Genomic DNA, 20,883 nt, shown 5'->3' with positions numbered 1-20,883 from the left:
TATTCTTTATTCTTTTTCTATTTTTTTTTGCCATAACTTGGCAGATACTGTTGTCCTAATTTTTTTTAGCATTTTTATTGAATTTTTGTGATTTCCATACAATATAATTTGATGACATTTGTATCCCCTCTCCCATCCACACCTCCCTACATCCCCCCTGCCCCTGCTTAATTCAATGTACTCTCTGGATAATAAAGCCTGTAGAGTCTAACTTGAATCCCCAAATGTTCTCCAGCATGGGTTCATCCACTGGAGTTTGCATAGGACTTGTTCATGCTCTCACCATTGCTGTGAGTTCATATGGGTAACTGACCAGCTGTTTGGAGAACTCTGCCTCCCCATGGTCATCCACCACCTCTGGCTCTTACAATCTTTTCACCTCCTCCTCTACAATGATTCCTAAGCCCTGAGCTCCAGAAGCCTGACAGAGGCGTCCCACCCAGAGATAAGTGCTCTGTAGCCCCTTCCTCCCCGCACATTAGAGAAGCCGTAAGTTTCTGTGTCAATCACCATCTGCTGTATAAGGAAATGTCTCCGGTGAGAGCTGAAAGATGCATTAATTTTCAACAGTGGGTGAGAACCTGATCCAGCACAGTCCATTCCGATCATCCCTCCTGGGACTGGGAGTCCATATTATTATGAGGGTACTACAGTTTCATCTCACAGGAGGGGACCACAGCTCCAGCTCCAGATCACAGGAGAGGACTACAACTCCAGTTCACAGGAGAGGGGTCTACTGCTCCAGCTCACAGGAGAGGACCATAGCTCCATCTCACAGGAGAGGACCACAACTCCAGTTCACAGGCGGGGTCTACAGCTCCAGCTCACAGGAGGGGACTACAGCTCCAGCTCACAGGAGAGGACCACAACTACAGCTCACATGAGGGGAACCGCAGCTCCAGCTCATAGGAAGACCCAGAGCTCTAGCTCACAGGAGAGGACCATGACTTCAATTCACAGGAAAGGACCACAGCTCGAGCTCATACGAGGGGTCCCCAGCGCCAGCTTACAGGATGGGTCCCCAGCTCCAGCTTACAGGAGGGGACCACAGCTCCAGCTCATGGGAGGAAACCACAACTCCAGTTCACAGGAGCGAACCATACCTCCAGCTCACAGGAGAGGGACCACTGCTCCAGCTCACTGAAGGGGACCACAGCTCCTGCTCACAGGAGGGAACCACAACTCCAGCTCGCAGGAGAGGACTACAGCTCCAGCTCACATGAGGGGAGCCACAATTCCCACTTATAGGAAGAACCAGAGCTCCAGCTCACAGGAGAGGACCACAGACAGGTTGAGCTCATAGCTCCAGCTCACAGGAGGGGACCATAGTTCCAGCTCACAGGAGGGGACCACAGTTCTAGCTCACAGGAGGGGACCACAGCTCCAGCTCACAGGAGATAACCATGACTCCAGCTCACAGGAGGGGACCACAGCTCCAGCTCACAGGACCACAACTCCAGCTCACGGGAGGGATCACAGCTCCAGCCCACAGGGGAGGACCACAGCTCTAGCTCACAGGGTGAACCACAGCTTCAGCTCACAGGAAGAACCAAGGCTCCAGATATCAGAAGAGAACACACCAGCTCACAGGAGAGGACCACAGCTCCAGCTCACAGGAGGGTACCACCATAGTTCTAGTTTTCTTTCTTTCCTTAGGTTCTCAGGCTCTCAAACAACGTTTCTCTCTGCTTGTATGTAAATACACTCATGTCCTGCAGTGCCTGTGATGGTCAGAAGAGGGCACTGAATCCCCTGGAACAAAGCTACTTCATTTGACTGGATAAAATTTTGCTCCTCTGCTTAAAATCTTTCAGATATAATCCTCAGGATGGAGGGGATGGGCCCAGGATGGCCAGGCTCCTGGATTTTGCTCCTGTGGGCTGTGCAGATCCCCACTTATTTCTTGGTTGCTGAGCAGTCTGCCGGGTGCCCTGGCCATGCTGGAGAAGCCCATGAAGGCCTCTCGAGTCACTCAAGTTGGTTAGCACAAGCAGCATCAGCAGCAGCCGCCACCACCGTTATCATCCATATGGCTGTCAACTTGTGCAGTCTTTGAGGAACCATGTTATAAATGCACAAGGGCAGAGTCCTCTTCAAGACTCTCCTCCACCAACCCTCCACCTTTGGTAGTGTAGTAGGCTTCCACAATCATCCACAGCTTCAACTTGGCTATGATCAGATTGGATTCTTACAGGAATTCTGACTTGAGGTTCCTTGGGTCCATGGCAGCAGTCAAATGCTTGAGTACTTGGGTCAGCTGTGCCTGGGGTCGACTGGGTCCCTGCCGCAGGGGCTTCTCCTTCAAGTGCTGCTCTAGCTTCGACTCCCTGAGAAATTCAGTCATGTCATTGTTGGTGATGAGCCTGGTCGACAAGATGCTTGGAGAGCTCGGGAGTCCACTCCCACTGGCACTTGGAGCAGCACACATCTCCAGTTGCGCCTGCCTTCCTGGTTGCCATGGTAGCCTGGCAGGAAGCTAGGCTGGGAGGCAGTGGGGGTGCCCTACCTACCTGTTCTAATTTTATAGATAACTAAACCAATACACATATTCATTAAATAAGTCCACATCACACTTTGGGGGCTTGATTTCAATTTGGTAGTTTGATTTTTTTTTTTTTTTTCTGTCTTTTTGAGACACTATAGCCCCAGCTGGCCTGGAACTCACTGAGATCCACCTGCCTCTGCCTCCCAAGTTTTTATTTTTTTTTTTAATTTGAGATCATAGATTTACAAGAAGTCATGCTCCTCACTTAGTCCCCCCAAGTTATAATCTTATATGTACAGAAATTTGCATTAATACATTGTTTGTATGTAGTTATATATCATTTTATTACATAGGTAGATGTGAGTAACCACCACTACAGTCAAGATACAGAACTATTACTATTATTATTAATTTGGGTTTTTTTTTGTTTGTTTTGATACAGGGTGTCCGTGTAGCCCCAGCTGGCCTAGAACTCACTGTGTAGACCTGGTTGATCTTGATCTCACAGAGATCCATCTGCCTCTACCTCTTGAGTGCTGGGATTGCAGGCGTATGCCACCACACCTGGCTATTATTTTTTCTTAAAGCTCTGGTTCATGACCCTTGATAGTTGTAGTCCTCTCTCCATCACCATCCCAAGCCTTTGCAGCCTCTCCTCTGTCTTCTTATCTATAAATATTGTCATTTCAAAAATGATAAGAGGGCTGGACATGTAACACACTGGTAGGGTGCTTCTTTACATATTGTGAAGCCCTGGTTTCCATCCTCAGTCAGTTTCTCGGCCCTCTTCCTCTTCCTTTCCCGTTCTCCCTCTTGAAGTACACCAAAAGGAGAGGAGGAAGAAAAAGGTACATTAATGGAATCTTTTTTTTTTTTTTTTTTTTTTGGTCTTTTTTGAGACAGGGTCTTCCTGTAGGCCCAGCTGGCCTTGAACTCACTATGTAGACCAGACTGGCCTTGAACTCATAAAGATCTACTTGCCTCTGCCTCCCAAGGCATGTGTCATCACACCCAGCATATAAGTGGAATCTTATATGATTCTTTTGAGATTGGCTTTTCTTTTTACTCAAATCAATCTACATTATATGTAATTTCTTATAGACAGACTTAAAAGTCACTTTTTAGAAGTCATTTCTGGGACCAGAAAGATGGTTCAGTGGTTAAGAATGCATACCACTCTTGTAAAAGACCCAACCCAGGCTTGGTTCCCAGTACTCACTTCAGATGGTTCACAATTACCAGGATCTCTAGTTCCAGGGGATCTGACACCCTTTTCTGGTGCACATACCTCCTCCCGCAATTTGGGAAAGTTTTTTTCTTATTTTTATATTTTAATTGAGCTTTTGTAATTTCATATCACAGTTCTTAATCAAATTTAGACTCTCTTCCCCCATCTATGTCTTCTTCATCTCCCTATTGGTCCTCATGTATTCCACCATACATGTTAAGCCCTATCTGTTCTGCCATTTGTACCCAAATGTCCTTCAGTGTAAACTCATCCACCGGAGTCAGCCCATCTGGATGTCATATGTAAGGCATGCTCTCCTTCACTCAGCAGCAGTCAGTCTCCAATAGTTGAGTGCTGGCCCACCACCTATTTCTCGCCTCCCCTTTGGGCCCTTGTTTAATTGACTTGGCATAAGTCCTGTGCTCGATGCCACCATTGCTACAAGTTCACATTTGCAAGCTTCCAGGGCCCAAAAGCCTCTGTGTTCATCAACCAGCCCTGGTTCTTACAATCTTTCCACCCCGTCTTCTGCAATGGTCCCTACATTCTATCCTACATTCTGCATTCTCTTATTCTTTAAAGCTTGGCCAGTTGTGGCCTTCTGTGTGCATCACATTCAGTTGTGTAAGGAAGCTTTACTGGTCAGAGTTGACGGGTGCATTAGTTTTCTCTCTATCCCTTGTTCTTCTATGTTCCATGAGCCTTAGTTGTAGAAGTCCAACTAAAGATGTGTCACCTAGTACTGGGCATCTCTCAGATGTATGTTCTCTGTGTCTGACCAGATGTGCAGTTCTGTAGTAGCCTCCATCTGGTGCAAAAAGAAGCTTCTTTGATGAGTGGTTATGGTATGCTTGTCTGTGAATATAAGGGTTGATATTTGGCATACAGTAAGAAGTTTGTCTAGAGATATGAAAGAGATGGGGTTTTCTGTAGGATCTATGTCCTCTCCTGCCATGTACATTGGCTGAATTTACAGTGCCACCCATGAGTTCACTCCTATTGAGAGGGCTTTAAGTTCAATTAGACAGCTGTTGATTGCCCCCAAGATAGCAGTGCCACTACTGTGCCAATAGAGGTAGTTTGCCCTGCCAGTCGTTAGGATTATTAGGCTTTAGGGCTGGGTTGGACCATTGATTGTTTTTCTCCCTTGGAAGTTTGCATATCATCATCTAGCATTATGATAGCCAAAGAAGGCCTCCAGGTCAGTCCCTGCTCCATAGTTTCAAGTCCTGTATCTGAAGTATACCCTGTCTTAAGCAGTAGGGTCTTATCTACTAGTTTTGGGAGATAACTAAGAGGTTTGGTAATAGCCTGTGTTATTTTGGGAGTCTCCTGGACCACCCTCACCAACCATTCAAGGGGAGGTCTCTTCTGTCTGGCACTGTGTTCCTTGCCAAGCAGCTCCCAGGTATACATATGCATTAACGTTTAGATTCTGTATTTGCATTTCTCATGGGGTTTCCAGGGCATCACATTTCCCTCTAGGTTTCCTAGCCCCCGTCCCCTAAGATTCATTCATCTAGTCTTTTTTCTCCCATCGGGCCTCTCTCCCTAGTCCCAGCACCCCCGTTAGCCCCACCCTCCCCACAATACCACCCGCCTCCCACCATCCTCTTTTGCCTGACTTCCCTCCCTCCCCAACACCATGGCCCCTTGCATGTCCCTCCCTCCTCTCCTCCCTAGCAGAAATTAGATTTTTAAAAAGTCATTTCCATCAATTTCTGTCTTCTGTTTGGTGAATTTTACCATTTACTGATGTTTATTGATCTGTTAGGCTTAACTCTGTTTTGTTTCTCTATGCTCCCTGTTTTCCATTTTCTCAGTTCACCTGAACATAATTTAGAATTCCATTTTTAGCTGTAGTGCTTCTCAGTCTGCAGTGTATCTTTTTATATAGATTCTTTCTTAGTGGTTATTTTAGATGTTACATTACGAATGCTTTTTATAAATAACTTTTTATAACTTGTCGGTATTTTACCAGTTAAAATATAGAAATTTTGCCTTCTTTTAAATCCCCTTACCCTCCCCTATTTGTAATATACTTTGTCTTAAATGTTTCTTCTATATCCATTGATAATCATACAAGTGTTATAATTTTTATTTCAACCCTGTAACTTAGAAAAGAAGGAAAATGTAAGTATATTGTATTACCCAGTTTTCCCTGTCCATGTTCCTTTATCCTTCCTGAATTTTGATAACTCCTTTTGTCATGATGTTTAGATAATTTCCTTTTTGTCATTCTATAGTAGATGTATAACTGACACATGCTCTTAGTTCCCCTCAGAATATTTTCATTCCTCTAAACAGACACAAAAACTAAAAGTGTAGCTCCACTCCCATTACCAAACCTTTGGCCTTTGGGATGTATGGGTGAGGGTATGTGTAGAGCAACAAGTTTCGTTGTCCTTTGGGGTTTCATTTTGTTTTGGTTTTTGGAAGGGGAGCAAGTGGACATTAGCTTAAAAAGGTTTCTGTCTTGCCAGGCTGCCTATTTCTTGCTTCCTTGGCTAGGGAGAATTGGATAGAGTTCTTTCATTTGGACATTTTTAATGAGTACTAACAAGGTTGCTGGTGTCACTAGCATCTGGTCTGAAGTGCACAAAGCTAAATTAACTCATTCATCCATTCCACACAGTTCTCTTTCCCAGGGTCTCTAATTGGTTGCCCTTCTTCTGAAGATATTGCCCAGGTGAAACTGGAGACCAATTCATTTCCTTATTCACAAGTAGTATTCCGTTGTGTAGACTGTTCATACATTTCCCAGTTAATAGATATTTGAATTGTTTTCATTTTTCAACATTTATAAGGAAAACTGCTGTTTTTATGGACAGATCTTTATGTGAACACATGCTGGTACCTATTTTTTTTCTTCTCTTCAGACTGTCTTAAGCCTGTACAGTTCATGTTCCTTTGACTTGTAGCAACAAAGTTCCAGTGGTAGCTTTGTGGAATTTATTGTTGATTCTAAACTATATATATATTTGTAGTTCATGGAATTCTCTGTTCTTTAGTATTACTGAAAGCACAGTTTCATCTATAGTTTTCCTTGTGTTGCTCACTAAACTTTTGATTTGGGGAAATAATGTGTGGAAAGACTCCTATCCTAGTAGTTGTCATCTTATTCCTGTTTTTACTTCTCTACATCTTTTTCCGTGATTTGTTACAGTAATCATTTTCTTCCAAGTTCCCTACGCTTTCTTCTTCTCTTAATCTATTACTTACTTTGAAGAATCTTAACATGAAAGCATTAAGTTTGGGTCAGGATATTGTTTGTGAAAAACATAGACTGATTTTACTTCAAATTCTGCATCACTGGGCACTTAAACATTTGCTGTGGAAATTCTTTTTTTTTAATGTGTATGAGTGTTTGGCTTGTATGTATGTGCACCACATAAGTACCTGATGCTCATGGAAGCCAGAAGTGGGCATTGGATCTCCTGGAACTGAAGTTATAGATGACTGATAGACCCCATGTGGGTGCTGGGAACTGAACCCAGGTCCTCTGCCAGAGCAGTCAGTACTCTTAACCACTGAGCCGTCTCTCAGTATGGGTTCCCGTGCCGTGTCCTGGATATTGGCAAAATTTGAGTGAAGTTTAAAGATTAATTAGTATTATTAACATTAATCAGTGTTGGTTTCCTGATTTCAGTAGCCCCACTATGGTTATACTAAATGTTAACTTTGTGTATGGGTATATCAAAACTCTATGTGTTATCTTTACAACTTTTTTTAAAGTCTTGAGACTTTCTCGAGTTTTCTCAAGTTTTTTATTTAATTGTGTGTACTTGCATATTCAACCCTTGTCTGGAGTTCTCATGTCCACTTTGATGTCTTACAAAACCACAAACCTCACACATCTTTGTTCTCATGCCTGCCCACCTTCTCCCATAGTCTCAGCAAATGTTTGATTCCACCTTGTGTTCTTATGTCAGGATTTGTGTTTTTCATCTCTAGACCTTCATCTTTTAATATTTTCTCTCTCTCTGTAGAGCATATAAAATGTAACTTTTTGCATGTCCTTTATCTTTAATTCTCTTTCCTGTCATTTCTGCTTCTGTTTTGATCGGGTTTTCTTTTCATTGTAGGTCGTATTTTCTTGTTCTTTAAATTGGACACTGTGAAGTTCTCTGAGTATTTTTTTTTCCTCCTATAATGTACTTGAGCTTTTGTTTAGGTGTCAGTTAAGTTACTTGGAAACAGTTTGTCCTGTTTATAATTTGGTTTTAAGCTTTGTCAGACAGATGAGAGTCTGTATCATTGAGCTAGCAGGAGGCCTACCAGCCACAGAGGAAAGCTGTTAGGTGATGGGTGACACCTCACTGGTGAGAAAAACACTTTTTCGGCCTGTGCTTTGTTTGTTAGTTTCAGAATTTTTTGAGTTTGATTTTTGATGCCCAGTTTTGTAGAAATGAGTCTTAACCCATTTTTTCTCTTTCCTTGGCAGCACATCATTTGTATTTCATCCATATTTGTGATCAGTGGGTTTTGGACAGAAACAACAGGTGTTGCTCAGTAGCCTTGATTTTCAGATATAGCAGAGTTCATGAGTTTCTGTAGGGCATTAGGAAAGGAAGACCCTTAGACATTAAACCAGCCAACTTAGTAATAATTAGTGAGAAAATTTGAGAAACAAATCATTAAGTTGTACTCCATGATTTTGTAAATAGCACTACATTCCATAAAGTAGATTGGGTAACCTTGGTTTTTATAGTCTTCTAAAGTATTTTCTACAGAATGATAGAGGAACTATTACTGAGAATCAGCATAAAAGGCACAGAATTACATGAGGCTTGTTTTATATTTATGAACCAGATTTTAAGTAAATCCACAACTGTTTCCTTGTGTGTCATTCATTCTTTAGCAGAGGATCTGGTGTCGTGGAACTGGCTTGGTTTGTAGTTTCTCATTTCCTTTTTAGAAGCCAAAGCAGTTTTGATGTATTATCAAACCTCAGAATGTACCTTGAGTATTTACTAGGAGGAAATGTATTCTATGGTGGTCTGAGTACTAATCGTGTCATTCCTGTTTAATCCTGTTTAGAAAATGATCATGTAAATAAGCAAATACATATATTTTAGGTAATTGGTATATCAGAACTGCAAAAGTGGGAAACAATTTTTAAGGCCTTCAAAAATATTAATTTCTATTTAAAGAAAATGTTTTTTAGGGTTAGGGTGTATCTCTGTGGTAGAGCACTTGCCCAGTAAATGTGAGGTCAAGGTACATTCCCAAACCCCACAAGAAAGCCAAAAAAGGGGAGGGGGTAATATATTATGTTGTTTTTAAATATTAAATTAAAACTCCAATTTTAAATTTCTCTTGCTCTGCTCCAGTGTCAAGGCATGCCATGGGTTGCCTCTCATGAATGGACAAAGCTGTGATCCTTATGCAACAGTTTCTCTAGTGGGTCCTTCTAGGTAATGTTTATTGAATTCCTATTGGGTTTTTCATGTTTAAAATTGAATTTAAGAATTGGAAATGCAAAGTATTTACAGCCAATGCTAAGTAACTGACACAAAATAATAGTTTGAAGGAAGAATCTAGTAAGTTCTATTATACACTTTTAAACAACAAGTCCTGTTTTTATAGAAAGTAATCTGGTGTCATTTCACTTATGCCCTATTGTTAGGCTGTAAGCCAAACCTCAATGTTAATACTGTTAAAATCTATCTTAAAACATAAGCCTGACTGTCATCACTCATTAGCATTCCTACTTTTAAATGCCCTCAATTTACTGCAGGTAAAATCCTGTTTTAGTAAATGTCAACTCAGAATAACAAGGTAATTTCCATACTACTATCTGGAAAGCAGCTCAGAATTGGAAACTGCCTTTTTTACTCATGAGATTTATGGGTAATGGAGAGAATCCCAAGCTCTAGATGAACTACTAAAGTACTAGAATGTGGTAACTTGTACGTAGCATTGATTTAAATGGTCTGTAACTCAGGAAAAACCTGTAGTACTTTGCAATATTTGATTTATATAACTTCATTATGGTTTCTTTAAGAGACTGATTAGTCTGAAATTTTTCTACAACTTGATGCTGTTAGAATCAAGAAACAAAAAGCACAGTATTTGTTCTATACAAACACCCATACAGATAGACATACCCCTTTCTCCCTTCCCCAAAAACTCTCTTCTTTTTTTAAATTACTTGATCTAAAAAATGTGTTTTTAAAGTACTTAATACCATGGGTGCTAAGATATTAACATAATATTATTATTACAAATTGGTTTTAAATTTAAAAACAAGTAATCGTGTAACACTAAATGCTGCCTAGAGGTTTCTTTTTGCATGTTAAAAATGTTCAGTCTAGCTGGATGTGCATGTATGATATCAGTACCTGGGATGCAGAAGCAAAGGGTATCACAAATTCTAGGGCAGCCTGAACTATATTGTTAAGTTCTTTTCTCAAAAAGCAGTGGGAGGTAAATCAACCCAGAGGAGCTGCCTTTTGAAGAAACTTTTGGCAGTGATTGGATTTGAACCCAGGACCTTACACATGTTAGGTATTGCTCTCCTGGTGAGCTATATCTGTAGCTCAGGAAGCTCTTTTTTTCTGTTTAATGATTTTTTTCCAGCAGATAAAGTATTTAATTAACTTTTAAAGTAACATACAATTAGAAACTTTAAAAAAAAATTGTGCTTATACAACTATAGATACATAAGATGTTCACATTGGGGGAGTCTGGGTAAAGGCACAAGACTTCCCTGTACATTTCTTTGTAACTTGCTCTGAATTTTATTTACTTGAAAATTAACAGTTGAGGTTTTTTAAGTCACTGTTATAGCTGATGCCCAAGAAGTAAACTAAGTTGAAGAAGTGCTTTTCACGTTCCTCGAGTGTTTTTCAACATCAGTAAAGGCACTCTAACTCTTTTTTTCTCACCCCTTTTTCTGAGTTGCTCATGTAATAGGATATGTTTTAAAACCCCTGATGAGAACCTAGCAATTAGTCTCTATTTATAGTCGTGGAAACAAGAGTCCAATTTTGGCACATACAGATCTATCAAACTTTATTGTGGATGGATGGGTGGATGGGTGGATGGATGGATGGATGGATATATCTGGATAATCTTTGAGTTTGTGAGGACACACTGGCTTTTTTTTCTCACATAATTTGTAAACTATAGTCTTCTCTCAGTTGTCTTAACATTTAAACAGAGGCCAGGGTTCTGGTTGGAAGTAGCATGTTTTATAATTGTGTACTGTTAAGTTCTACAAGGTAAAACTCTACCACATTGGAACAGGAATGACCAAAAGAAGACAAAAGTAAAGAAGAAAACAAGCAATCCGCAGTTTAATGAAATCTTTTATTTTGAGGTAATTTCTTGATTTATATAAATGCTAACAGTGAATATTTAATAATGAATTCTAATTGATTTCCTTTTCTAAAGTACAGTCATAGTAATTAACTAATGTAATTATAGGTATATCCAAAAAACAATAGAATCATGATATAATGCACATAAAATGTTTAAAAGAAGAGCTCTGATTGCTTTGAAATTAGGAAAGACTGGAGCCATACCCACTCCATGGTCATCCTCATTGTCACAGCCTCATCCATACCCTTCCTAGCCTGTCCATGCCACCTGGCACATGGTGACTCTTCACACTGAAAGCCTCTAAAATATTACCACTAAGAAGATCTGACATCTAGTCCCAGTTGACTTTGAATGAATCACTAAATGTGAAGCTGGAGTTTCTTACTTGTGAAAGTATATTATAAGTGAAAGCAGTAGCAGCTTTACCCTACTCAAAATTCTTATAGTGCCCCAGACCAGAGAACCCTTGAGAGTAGAAAGTGCTTCATGATTAGACCTTATCATTGTTACATTCTTCTAGTCTAGTTCACTCTGTAGACATATGCCTATTTATTTTCCTGTAGATCTTCAGCTGCCTTGAAATTGTTCCAAATACAGTTCTTTGGTGTTCTCTAAAATATTTAATAAATCCTTTTTCGTATTACTTGAAGACTATAGGAAAAAAATGAAAAATCAAACTCTTAAAGATTGTATATAATCATGGAACAAGTTGGAGTTGATATTAACATGTGAGAACAGTTTGGAAAAAAGGAGTCACATGTGAAGTATAGTTGTCTTTTACCGCATATAGATCACAGTATAAGTCTGTTGCAATGAGTAGATAAGAGAATGTGAATTTTCTGATACTAGACAGGATGTCTTTATGTATTTTTTTTCTTTTGTATTTTTCCTCTATTTTAGAGAGGGTACCAGAGTTTGTACTTTAATAAAAAGGAAAAAAAGCTGAAGAAATGCCAAAGGTAAAATAGGAAGCTGTGGGGGGTTAGAAGCAGAGGAAAAAAGAAAATGTACCAATATGAGACTTCCTTTTCCTGACTAAGGATTTGGTGAAGTCGTCTACATTTTTAATCACTCTTATGTCTAACCTGGAGAAAAGAAAACAACAGTTTAAAAGGCTGCTGACAAGTCACTCACTCTATCAATCTACATGCCTCAGACCTCAGATGGAATGGAATTTACTATGATCATTGGGTCGTGTAACCAAGCGGATTAACTCTTTGGAAGTCAAAGTCTGAACTGCTCACTATGCCAGTTTACCTGTTAAACCTTGAAATACGTATTTGGTGAGCTCTTTGTTAAATTGGTTATAAAGATAGAGTCGGTTAAGTGGGAGTTAGAGTCAAAAGCCACACACATAGGTGTATATACACAGCAGTGAAGTGCAGCAGATCCTCTTTGAGCTGAGGTGGCCAGAAATGGCCTGAAGAAAGACTAGATTTTCCTAAGTAGAAGAAAGAGAATATTAACAGAGAAGGAGCATTTTGGGCACAGAGACAGGAAAAGAAAAAATTGTGTCCAAAGAACAGCAAATAGTGATTTAACTGAGTTTGTTCAAGAAAACAACCAGAACTAAGATTAGAAACATGGAATAAACCAGCCAATGAAACCTTCCAGGGTCTGACTCAAGTGCTTTAATTTTAGCCATTGAATGTTTTTGAGCCTAGAAGTGATAAGGGGAAGCCATGTTTTAGAAATCTCTTGGCCTTAGGAAAAGAGAAAAACAAAGAGCTAGAGACTGTTGTGGTTTAGACAGACAGCTGGGGGAGGAACAGATAGGAAGGGTACTTCAAAGGCCAAGACAACAAATTAGTTATAGAAGAAAAGGAAAACAAATCAGTGAGCATATGGTTTCAGACTTGGAAAAATAGAAAAATTTTGGAGCCAAAGAAAATGGCTTTAGTTTGAGTCATAACAAGCTTGAGATCCGTGTAAAAATCCCCCAACAGGTGTCATATGTAGTGCATGCCTGTAATCCCCGCCCTTGGGAAGGGGGAGGCAAGGAGGATCGAGAGATTCAAACCAGCCTCAGCTACATAGTGCAAGTGAGGCCAGCTTGAGCTAGCCTATTTCAAAAACCAAAATGAAGACAAAATTTTCAAATACATGTGATGGCTATAGATCAAGATAAAATTTGCCAGATGTGGTGGTACATGTGTTTAATTTTAGCACTCAGGAGGCAGAGGTAGGCAGATCTCTGAATTCAAGGACAGCTAATTGATGTTAGTCAAAGGTACATAGTGAGCCTCTCCCTGTCTTTAAAAAGAAAGTTAGAGTCAAGAAAACCTAAAGAGGGGCTGGAGAGATGGCTCAGTGGTTAAGAACACTGATTGTTCTTGCAGAAGACCCAGGTTTGAATCCCAGCATCCACATGGCAGCTAACAACTGTCCGTAACTCCAGTTCCAGGGGATCCGACAGCCTCTTCTGTCTTTCCTCCACGGGTGTTGCACAACACGGGTGCACTTACCTACACACAGGCACTACATGCATACACATAAAATAAAAATAATAAATAAAATATTTTTTTAAAAAAAGAAAACCTAAAGAGTAAAAGGATGAAACAAAGAAGAAAAGCAAAGATGCTCAGCTCTGGTACATTAGCTCTTCAACTTTGCACATGCTAATTCTTGTGCTTTGACTTCCTCGTCTTTAAGATGAGGATATTAAATCTAGCCCTGCCTGCCTCAAAGCAACATTCTGATGAACAAAAGAGATAATGGACGTGAAAGCACTTTATAAGTTGTGCAGCACTGTGTGGCTTTGTTTTCAGAGCAAAATAGAAAATAAAACCACATGTATATAAATTATGAGGAGGAAAAGAGTAGAAGACTGCCACTACCATCCCCAGGTAAGCTCAAAGCAAGGAGCCTCTGGACTAGGTCAGAGAGAGAGTTCAAGGACAGAGCAGTACAAGTTGTTATCAGATTTGGTGATGTGGAGAGAGATTTTAGAAGGGTGATCTGTAAGGAAGCCAGATACAAGTAGTTACTGTCCTGAGTGGGTGGTTGGAAGTACAGGATCTGGGGTGAATTACAGTTTTATAGTAGTTGTCTAAGAAAAGAAAGAAATAGAAGGACCATAATTTAAGGGGAGAATTTTTCTTAGATCGGAATGAAGTGATCAAACTAGTAACGAAAGCTGTAATTAAAATAGATTGAATGCTTACAACATGCTTCTTAAACAGTGTGGGAGTAGTTTTGGCCTGGTAGTTTTAAAAGAATTAATCTCATTGAAACGAGGGTGGGAAAAAACTCGAGAGGCTCGGGGTGGGACATGTTCAGGTGGATGGCAGTTGAAGAAGTTCCTACCAGTGGCCTTGATGTTTTTAGTAAAAATGGGGGAAAGAAATGCAAGTACTATAGTGTAGAGGTTCAGCCTCTTTGACCACCATGTTTTCACTCTTTGAGTCACTAACAGACACCCTGTAAGTCAGAAAACCTGATGTTGCTCCGTGTAGTCCTCCATGTAGTAACTACAAATGACCTGGAGACAGGGATACTTTGATCCCAACCCCCACACACACCCACACACATACCACCTTTTCTTATAGCTTTCCACAGCATTTTCCTCTTTTTATATTTGTAGTTGAATGTTTTAGAATGGTCATTTTTAACCAGGTATGGTGGCATACACCTTTAATCCCAGCTCTCAGAAAGCAGAGGCAGGTGGATTTCTGTGAGTTCAAGGCTAGCCTGGTCTATATAGTGAGTTCCAGGCTAGCTGGGGCTACAGGGAAACCCTGTCTCAAAAAGACCCAAAAACAACAACAACAACAAAAAAAAAACCAGAAGACTGGCCAGTTTTTAAATTCATGAAGGAAAAAGATTTTAAAATTTTTATTTACTGAAATATTTTGTTTGTAGGTAACCAGATCCAGTAGTTACACCAGAAAATCCCAGTTCCAGGTAGAAGAGGAGGACATTGAAAAGCTGGAAATACGGTATATGCCTTGAGATCTTACAGAATTCCTTTTTCCCTCTGCCAACCTTAATAGAATTCTCTATAGCAAGTTGATCAATGAAACGTAGAGGAGTAGACATCTAATTTATATCCAAATTATCTTTTCAAAATCTAATTTCTTTTAAGAAACACAAGCATATTTTATGAACAAAGGCAACCTAATCTCATCTATTTTTTTTTTTATTTTCCCTTAATGTAATTGTTCCTTTAATATCTGGTTCATAGTGTAATGAATGGAAAAGCAATTATGTGTCAGTCAATTTAGAAATAATTTTTTTATTCTTCTTAACATATCTGCTGACTATCAGAAATTTCAGTGAGGTAAGAAGATAATTCCACAGGTGCATGTGCTTGAAGTTTGTGATACTTCCTAGGTCTTAAATGCCTATGCCTTTCGGAAAGGAAGCTTTTGCAAATGCATGTGTAGGTGTGGTCTTAACAGTGTGTTATCTAAAGGTCATATTAATCATGTGTTTGGAGAGGTAGGTAATATTTTTCTAAATTATCAATCTATATATTAATTATCAAAAGAAACTAGTCTTGTGTTGGTTTGTTTTCTCAAATTCAGTAAAGTAGCCCTATTGTCTTTATTACCACAATTTTTTTAAACTAGGAAATTTAAGTGTCTCCTTTAAGACTATTTAGAATTCATATTCGTTGTGGGTTTTAAATAAAAGCTGCAATAATATTTTGCTTTTATAGTCTGAATAGTGAGGTATATGACAGTGCTAACATCTCTTGTTTTTAAGCATGTAAAATTAATGCTACAGGACAGATCAAAATAACCTCAAGCTATTCAGCATTTTTTGCAAAAAAAAAAAAAAAAGCCAAGTTTTCATTTTTCAGGATCGACTTGTGGAATAATGGAAACTTAGTCCAAGATGTTTTCCTGGGTGAGATTAAAGTTCCTGTAAATGTACTAAGAAATGATTCCTCTCATCAAGCCTGGTAAGAATACAAATATTCCAGTGAACTAAGTTTAATCCTTTTTAATAAAGAGTATAAATACTGGGACTAGAGAGATGGCTCAGTGGTTAAACGCATTGGCTGCTCTTGCAGAGGACCTGCATTTGGTTCCCAGCACCCACGTGGTGGCTAACAACCTTCTATAACTCTAGTTCCAGCAGATCTGACACCCTCCTGACCTCCACAGGTATTGCACATATGAAATGCACTTTCATACAAGCAGGCATGACATTCCTACACATAAAATAAAAGATAAAGAGAATATAAATAAATGCTTACTGTGAATGTATTTTTAATTGGTATGAAATAAATAAAGATTTGTTGGCATTAATTTGGTTATGAACATATTAGAGAAATATGAATACCTTAAGAGTTGTATGACTTAATCTGTGCTGCTGAGATAAAAGAACTTAGTTGTTCAGGAATGTTTTTCTGTTTAAAAATGAAATCATGGGACTGGAGTGATGGCGCACCAGTTAAGAGCACTTGCTGCTCTATCTGGACCAGAGTTCTGATCCCAGTGCCTATTGGGCAACTTACAAAAATGTCTATAACTCCAAACTTCCAAGGATCTAATGCCCTCTTCTGGCCTCTGTGGGCACCTATGCAAACACTCACACAGACAGAGAGAAACATACACACTCATAAAAATAAAATAAACCCTAAAAAATTAAAAATGAATCTGATATCTTAAGAGAAATGAAAACCATTTAAGACTGCTTGGTCACATTTCAGCATCTGCGTTTCAGAAGCTTTGTTACTGATCACAGGAACTATGAATCATGAGAAGCACAGGGCTTAATGAGGATATGCAGTTCTTTGCAAAAATCCATAGGTGATTTTCCCCCCCATTATCACACACTGTTAAAAATGTATTGTAGGGGCACTGGAGAGATGGCTCAGCAGTTAAGAGCACTGGCTGCTCTTGCAGAGGATCTGGGTTCAATTCCCAGCTCCCACATGGCGGCTACGAACTGTCCTTAACTCCAGTTCCAGGGGAATCCAATGCCCTCTTTTTACCTCTATGGCATTGCACGACATGGGTGCACTCACATACATGCAGGCAATACACTCATACACATAAAATAAAAATAATAAATTTTAAAAAATGTAAGTACTCTTGATGTATTCTCTGATTACTAGGATACTGATGTTAAATGATTCATGAGTTCCAGGGCTCAGTAATGACTACAATATTATTTGACCTTTTCATGTCTTTAGTGGTAACATTAAATTGATGTGAAGTTAAGTTTAATATTCAGACATTAAATTCATACTTCGGTAGTGGCATCAGTTTGAAACTTTTCTGTCTATATCCTTAAAAGCTTGTGTACCCTGTTCCTTCTAGTAGTTAGCTAGCATCTCAGATTTTTATTTCATCTGAGTATGACCATGCCTTGCTCAGTTGCCTTTGTGTGTGTGTATGTATGTATAGGGGGTTGTACTTGTGGTTGTGTGCACATGTAGGTGTATATGCATATATGTGCTTGTAGGGAGCAGAGGTTGATAACTGGGTATTTGCTTCAATCACTTTTCTTAGTTTTTGAGATAAGATTACTCACTTAACGTGGAGCTCACTAATTCACCTAGGCTTTTTACCTGTCTCCACCTCCCCAGTGTAGGGATTACAGATGTGCACACTACTACATCCAGCTTTTATGTGGGTCCTGGGCATCTGAACTCAGGTCCTCACACTTTTTGTGGCAAGCACTTTACCAGCTGAGCCATATCTGCAACCCATATCACTTGCCTTTTAAAGATTACTTTTGAAATTGAAATATAATATTTGTGCTTGCTTATTGAGGAGAGATGGCTCAGCGGTTAAGAACATTGACTGTTCTTGCAGAAGACCCAGGTTCGAATCCCAGCACCCAAATGGCAGCTAACAACTGTCCATTACTCCAGTTCCAGGGGATCCCACAGCGTCTTCTGTCCTCCGTGGGCATTGCACAACACAGGTGCACTTACCTATATGCAGGCAATATACTCATACACATAAAATAAAAATAATAAATATTTTTAGAAAAAAAGAATTGATGAACATTTGCCCCCCCATATACCATATTCCCACTTCTATAAAATTAAACATATATTTTACATTAAATTTTCAGAACCTGGATTTTTAAGTCTTTAATATGCCATACTGTTCAGTACAAAAGAGAAAAATGAGTGGTTCTACCTCCCAGGGCTCATAAAAAGTGAACTTGCGAGGTTGGGGATTTAGCTCAGTGGTAGAGTGTAAGGCCCTGGGTTTGGTCCTCAGCTCTGGGGGAAAAAAAAATGAACTTGAAATCTGTCCCATACAGTGTATTTTCAGTAACACTGTCTCTAGACATGTTTCTCACATTTGACAAAACTAGAACCTTGTATGACTACCTTGGCAGAACTAAGGAACATCAGCAGACAGAAACGGTTTTATTCCAGTTTCTTTATCAGTGGATAAATACTTCATCCTGTCAAAAGTATAAATGCTAAAATCTATGCAGCATAAAATAGGAACACCTATTAATTCATGTGCATTAACATACACTGTAAGGTAATATAAAATGCAAATGCCATTTTCTTTGAATTCAGACTTCTTGCCTCTTTTTTATCAGTTGTAGAGCAGTGGCAGTCCCTTGTGAGAGTGACGGTAACTGCATCAACACTCAGGCTTCACCTTCAGGATTCTCAGACACAGTTATTTCTACTTTTAATCTTGCAAAGGGTTAGAATAACTCTCATTGGTGCAGTTCCAGTGTTTGAAAAGTTTCAATATGTTTTCTTTTTTTCCCAATAATTTCTGATAGTATTTGCCTAGTGTGGTGTTCTCCTAAAAACCAATTTTTGATGGTTCCAATTTAATTGTTTTGAAAATTATGGTAATGACTTGGTCACCTTTCCCTTCCTTTCTTTAAATTTCTTTTGTTACATGTATGTGTGGAGGCACATGCATGTCTATGGGAGTAGGTTCTTTCCTTCTACCACGTGGCTTTCAGGGATGGAACTTAAGTTGACAGGCTTTAGCACCAAGTATCTTTATCCCCTGAACTACCTTGTCAGCCCCCCACTTCTGTTGTTGATGATTTACTTCCCTAGCAATGATGTGTTCTTTGTGGTGATAGTTAGATCAGATGTTAGGATTGTCTTGTTACTGTTGTTATTGGCTAGTTTTTACTTTTCCCTGTATAGATAGTAGAATTTGATTTGATTTGATTTGATTTTTTTTTTTTTTTTAGAATAGGCAAAATATACCATTCCCAGGTCAAAATTTTTTTTTTAAATCTATCTCCTGTCCCCAGCTACTCAATTTGTTGTTTCTAAGGCAGTCATTATTCCTTAGTTTCTGGGAATATTTTGTGTATATATAAGCAAATCCATATGTATCTTTTTCATTTATTTATGTATTATTATTATTTTAAACTGGATGTGTGTGAGTATCCCAGGCTGGCCTAGAACTCACAATCCTGCCTCAATCTCCCAAGTGCTAGGATTATAGACACACAATACCACACCACTAACATCATGCTTTAATTTTACTTAACAGAATAGTGGTTAAGAACATGTACTCTGAGGGCTGGGAGAGATGGCTCAGTGGTTTAGAGCAATGGCTGTTCTTGCAGAGGATCCAGGTTTGCTTCCCAACACCCACAAGGCAGCCACCAACCATCCTTAACTTCAGTTCTAGGGGATCCAATGCCCTCTTCTGACTTCAGCAGGCCTTGCACGACACAGGTGCACTTACACACGTAGGCAATACACTTACACACATACATGCACTCAGAAATCAAATTGCCTTGTTTCAAATCTCATCTCTGCCACTAACTACTGTGTACCATTGGATGACTTGCTCAGTCTGTTTGCCTTTACTTTCTGTGACTGTAAGATGGGGTTTATGGGTGGTACTGCCTCCTAAAGTTGTTAAAAGAATGAAATGAGTTAATATAAAGAAAGTAGCAAGTCCTTTGTCAGTTAGTGTAACTCATATCACAGCATTGTTATTACCACTGTCTGTTACCATTATTCCAAATGAATTACACATAAAATTTCTGCTTTTTTACCCCCATAATGTTCCATTGTTTGGAATGTTAGAGAAAACCTTAGGGATAATCTAGTTAAGTCTCAGTTACCTCAGTATCAGAGAACTTCCAATGTATGCAAAGCCTTTGAGTATAGATAGGTACAGTAATTCCCCCCTCTGAAATATTCCAAAGTATTTTAAAAATGGAAAAGAAGGCCAGGAGTGGTGGCACACTCCTTTAATCCCATCACTTGGGAGGCAGAGGCAGGCAGATCTTTGTGAGTTCGAGGCCAGCCTGGTCTACATAGTGAGTTCCAGGACAGCTGGGGCTCCAGAGAGACCCTGTCTCAAAAAAGACCCCCCCCCAAAATTAGAAAAGTAGATGTAAATATCTTTTCATGTTGAAATTTTTAATTTTGAAAGATTCAAATAATAGACATAAATGGGTTTTTTTTCACATAAGTACTTCATATATAATTTTGAACTAGATTAATATTTTACTTTAAATTATTAATTGGATGCTAGTTTGCCAGTTGGTCATCTGTTGTCCTTACATCATTGAGCAGGGTGTTTCAAAATTTTAACAGATATTTTTACTATTTGAACTTGGAAATTTTTCTGTCTTTAGTAAAAAAAATCCAGTGATGACTATAGAGCTGTTACAGAACTACCTCTGATTTTGAACTAGATTAATATTTTACTTTAAATTATTAATTGGATGCTAGTTTGCCAGTTGGTCATCTGTTGTCCTTACATCATTGAGCAGGGTGTTTCAAAATTTTAACAGATATTTTTACTATTTGAACTTGGAAATTTTTCTGTCTTTAGTAAAAAAAATCCAGTGATGACTATAGAGCTGTTACAGAACTACCTCTGAGGAGCTACTTTCAAGCTTATATAGTATTATATATAATAGTAGT

At 39.1% G+C, this 20,883-nt stretch overlaps 1 protein-coding gene across 2 annotated transcripts in view; it reads left to right on the top strand.

The window, feature by feature from the left end:
- The window catches only part of Rasa2 (RAS p21 protein activator 2), a 123,402-nt gene that overhangs the window by 53,904 nt on the left and 48,615 nt on the right, over positions 1-20,883 (top strand). For both annotated transcript variants that reach the window (XM_008850877.3, XM_008850876.3), the window contains exons 6-9: positions 9,047-9,130; positions 10,965-11,037; positions 14,901-14,977; positions 15,844-15,945. In XM_008850877.3, coding sequence (XP_008849099.1) covers positions 9,047-9,130; positions 10,965-11,037; positions 14,901-14,977; positions 15,844-15,945 — 336 coding nt within the window. The remainder of the gene's footprint in view (positions 1-9,046; positions 9,131-10,964; positions 11,038-14,900; positions 14,978-15,843; positions 15,946-20,883) is intronic.

The sequence above is a fragment of the Nannospalax galili genome, unplaced genomic scaffold (assembly GCF_000622305.1).
Source record: "Nannospalax galili isolate Female #2095 unplaced genomic scaffold, S.galili_v1.0 scaffold1585, whole genome shotgun sequence".
Classification (NCBI taxonomy): Eukaryota; Metazoa; Chordata; class Mammalia; order Rodentia; family Spalacidae; genus Nannospalax; species Nannospalax galili.
This window is presented reverse-complemented; position numbering and strand designations above follow the sequence as displayed.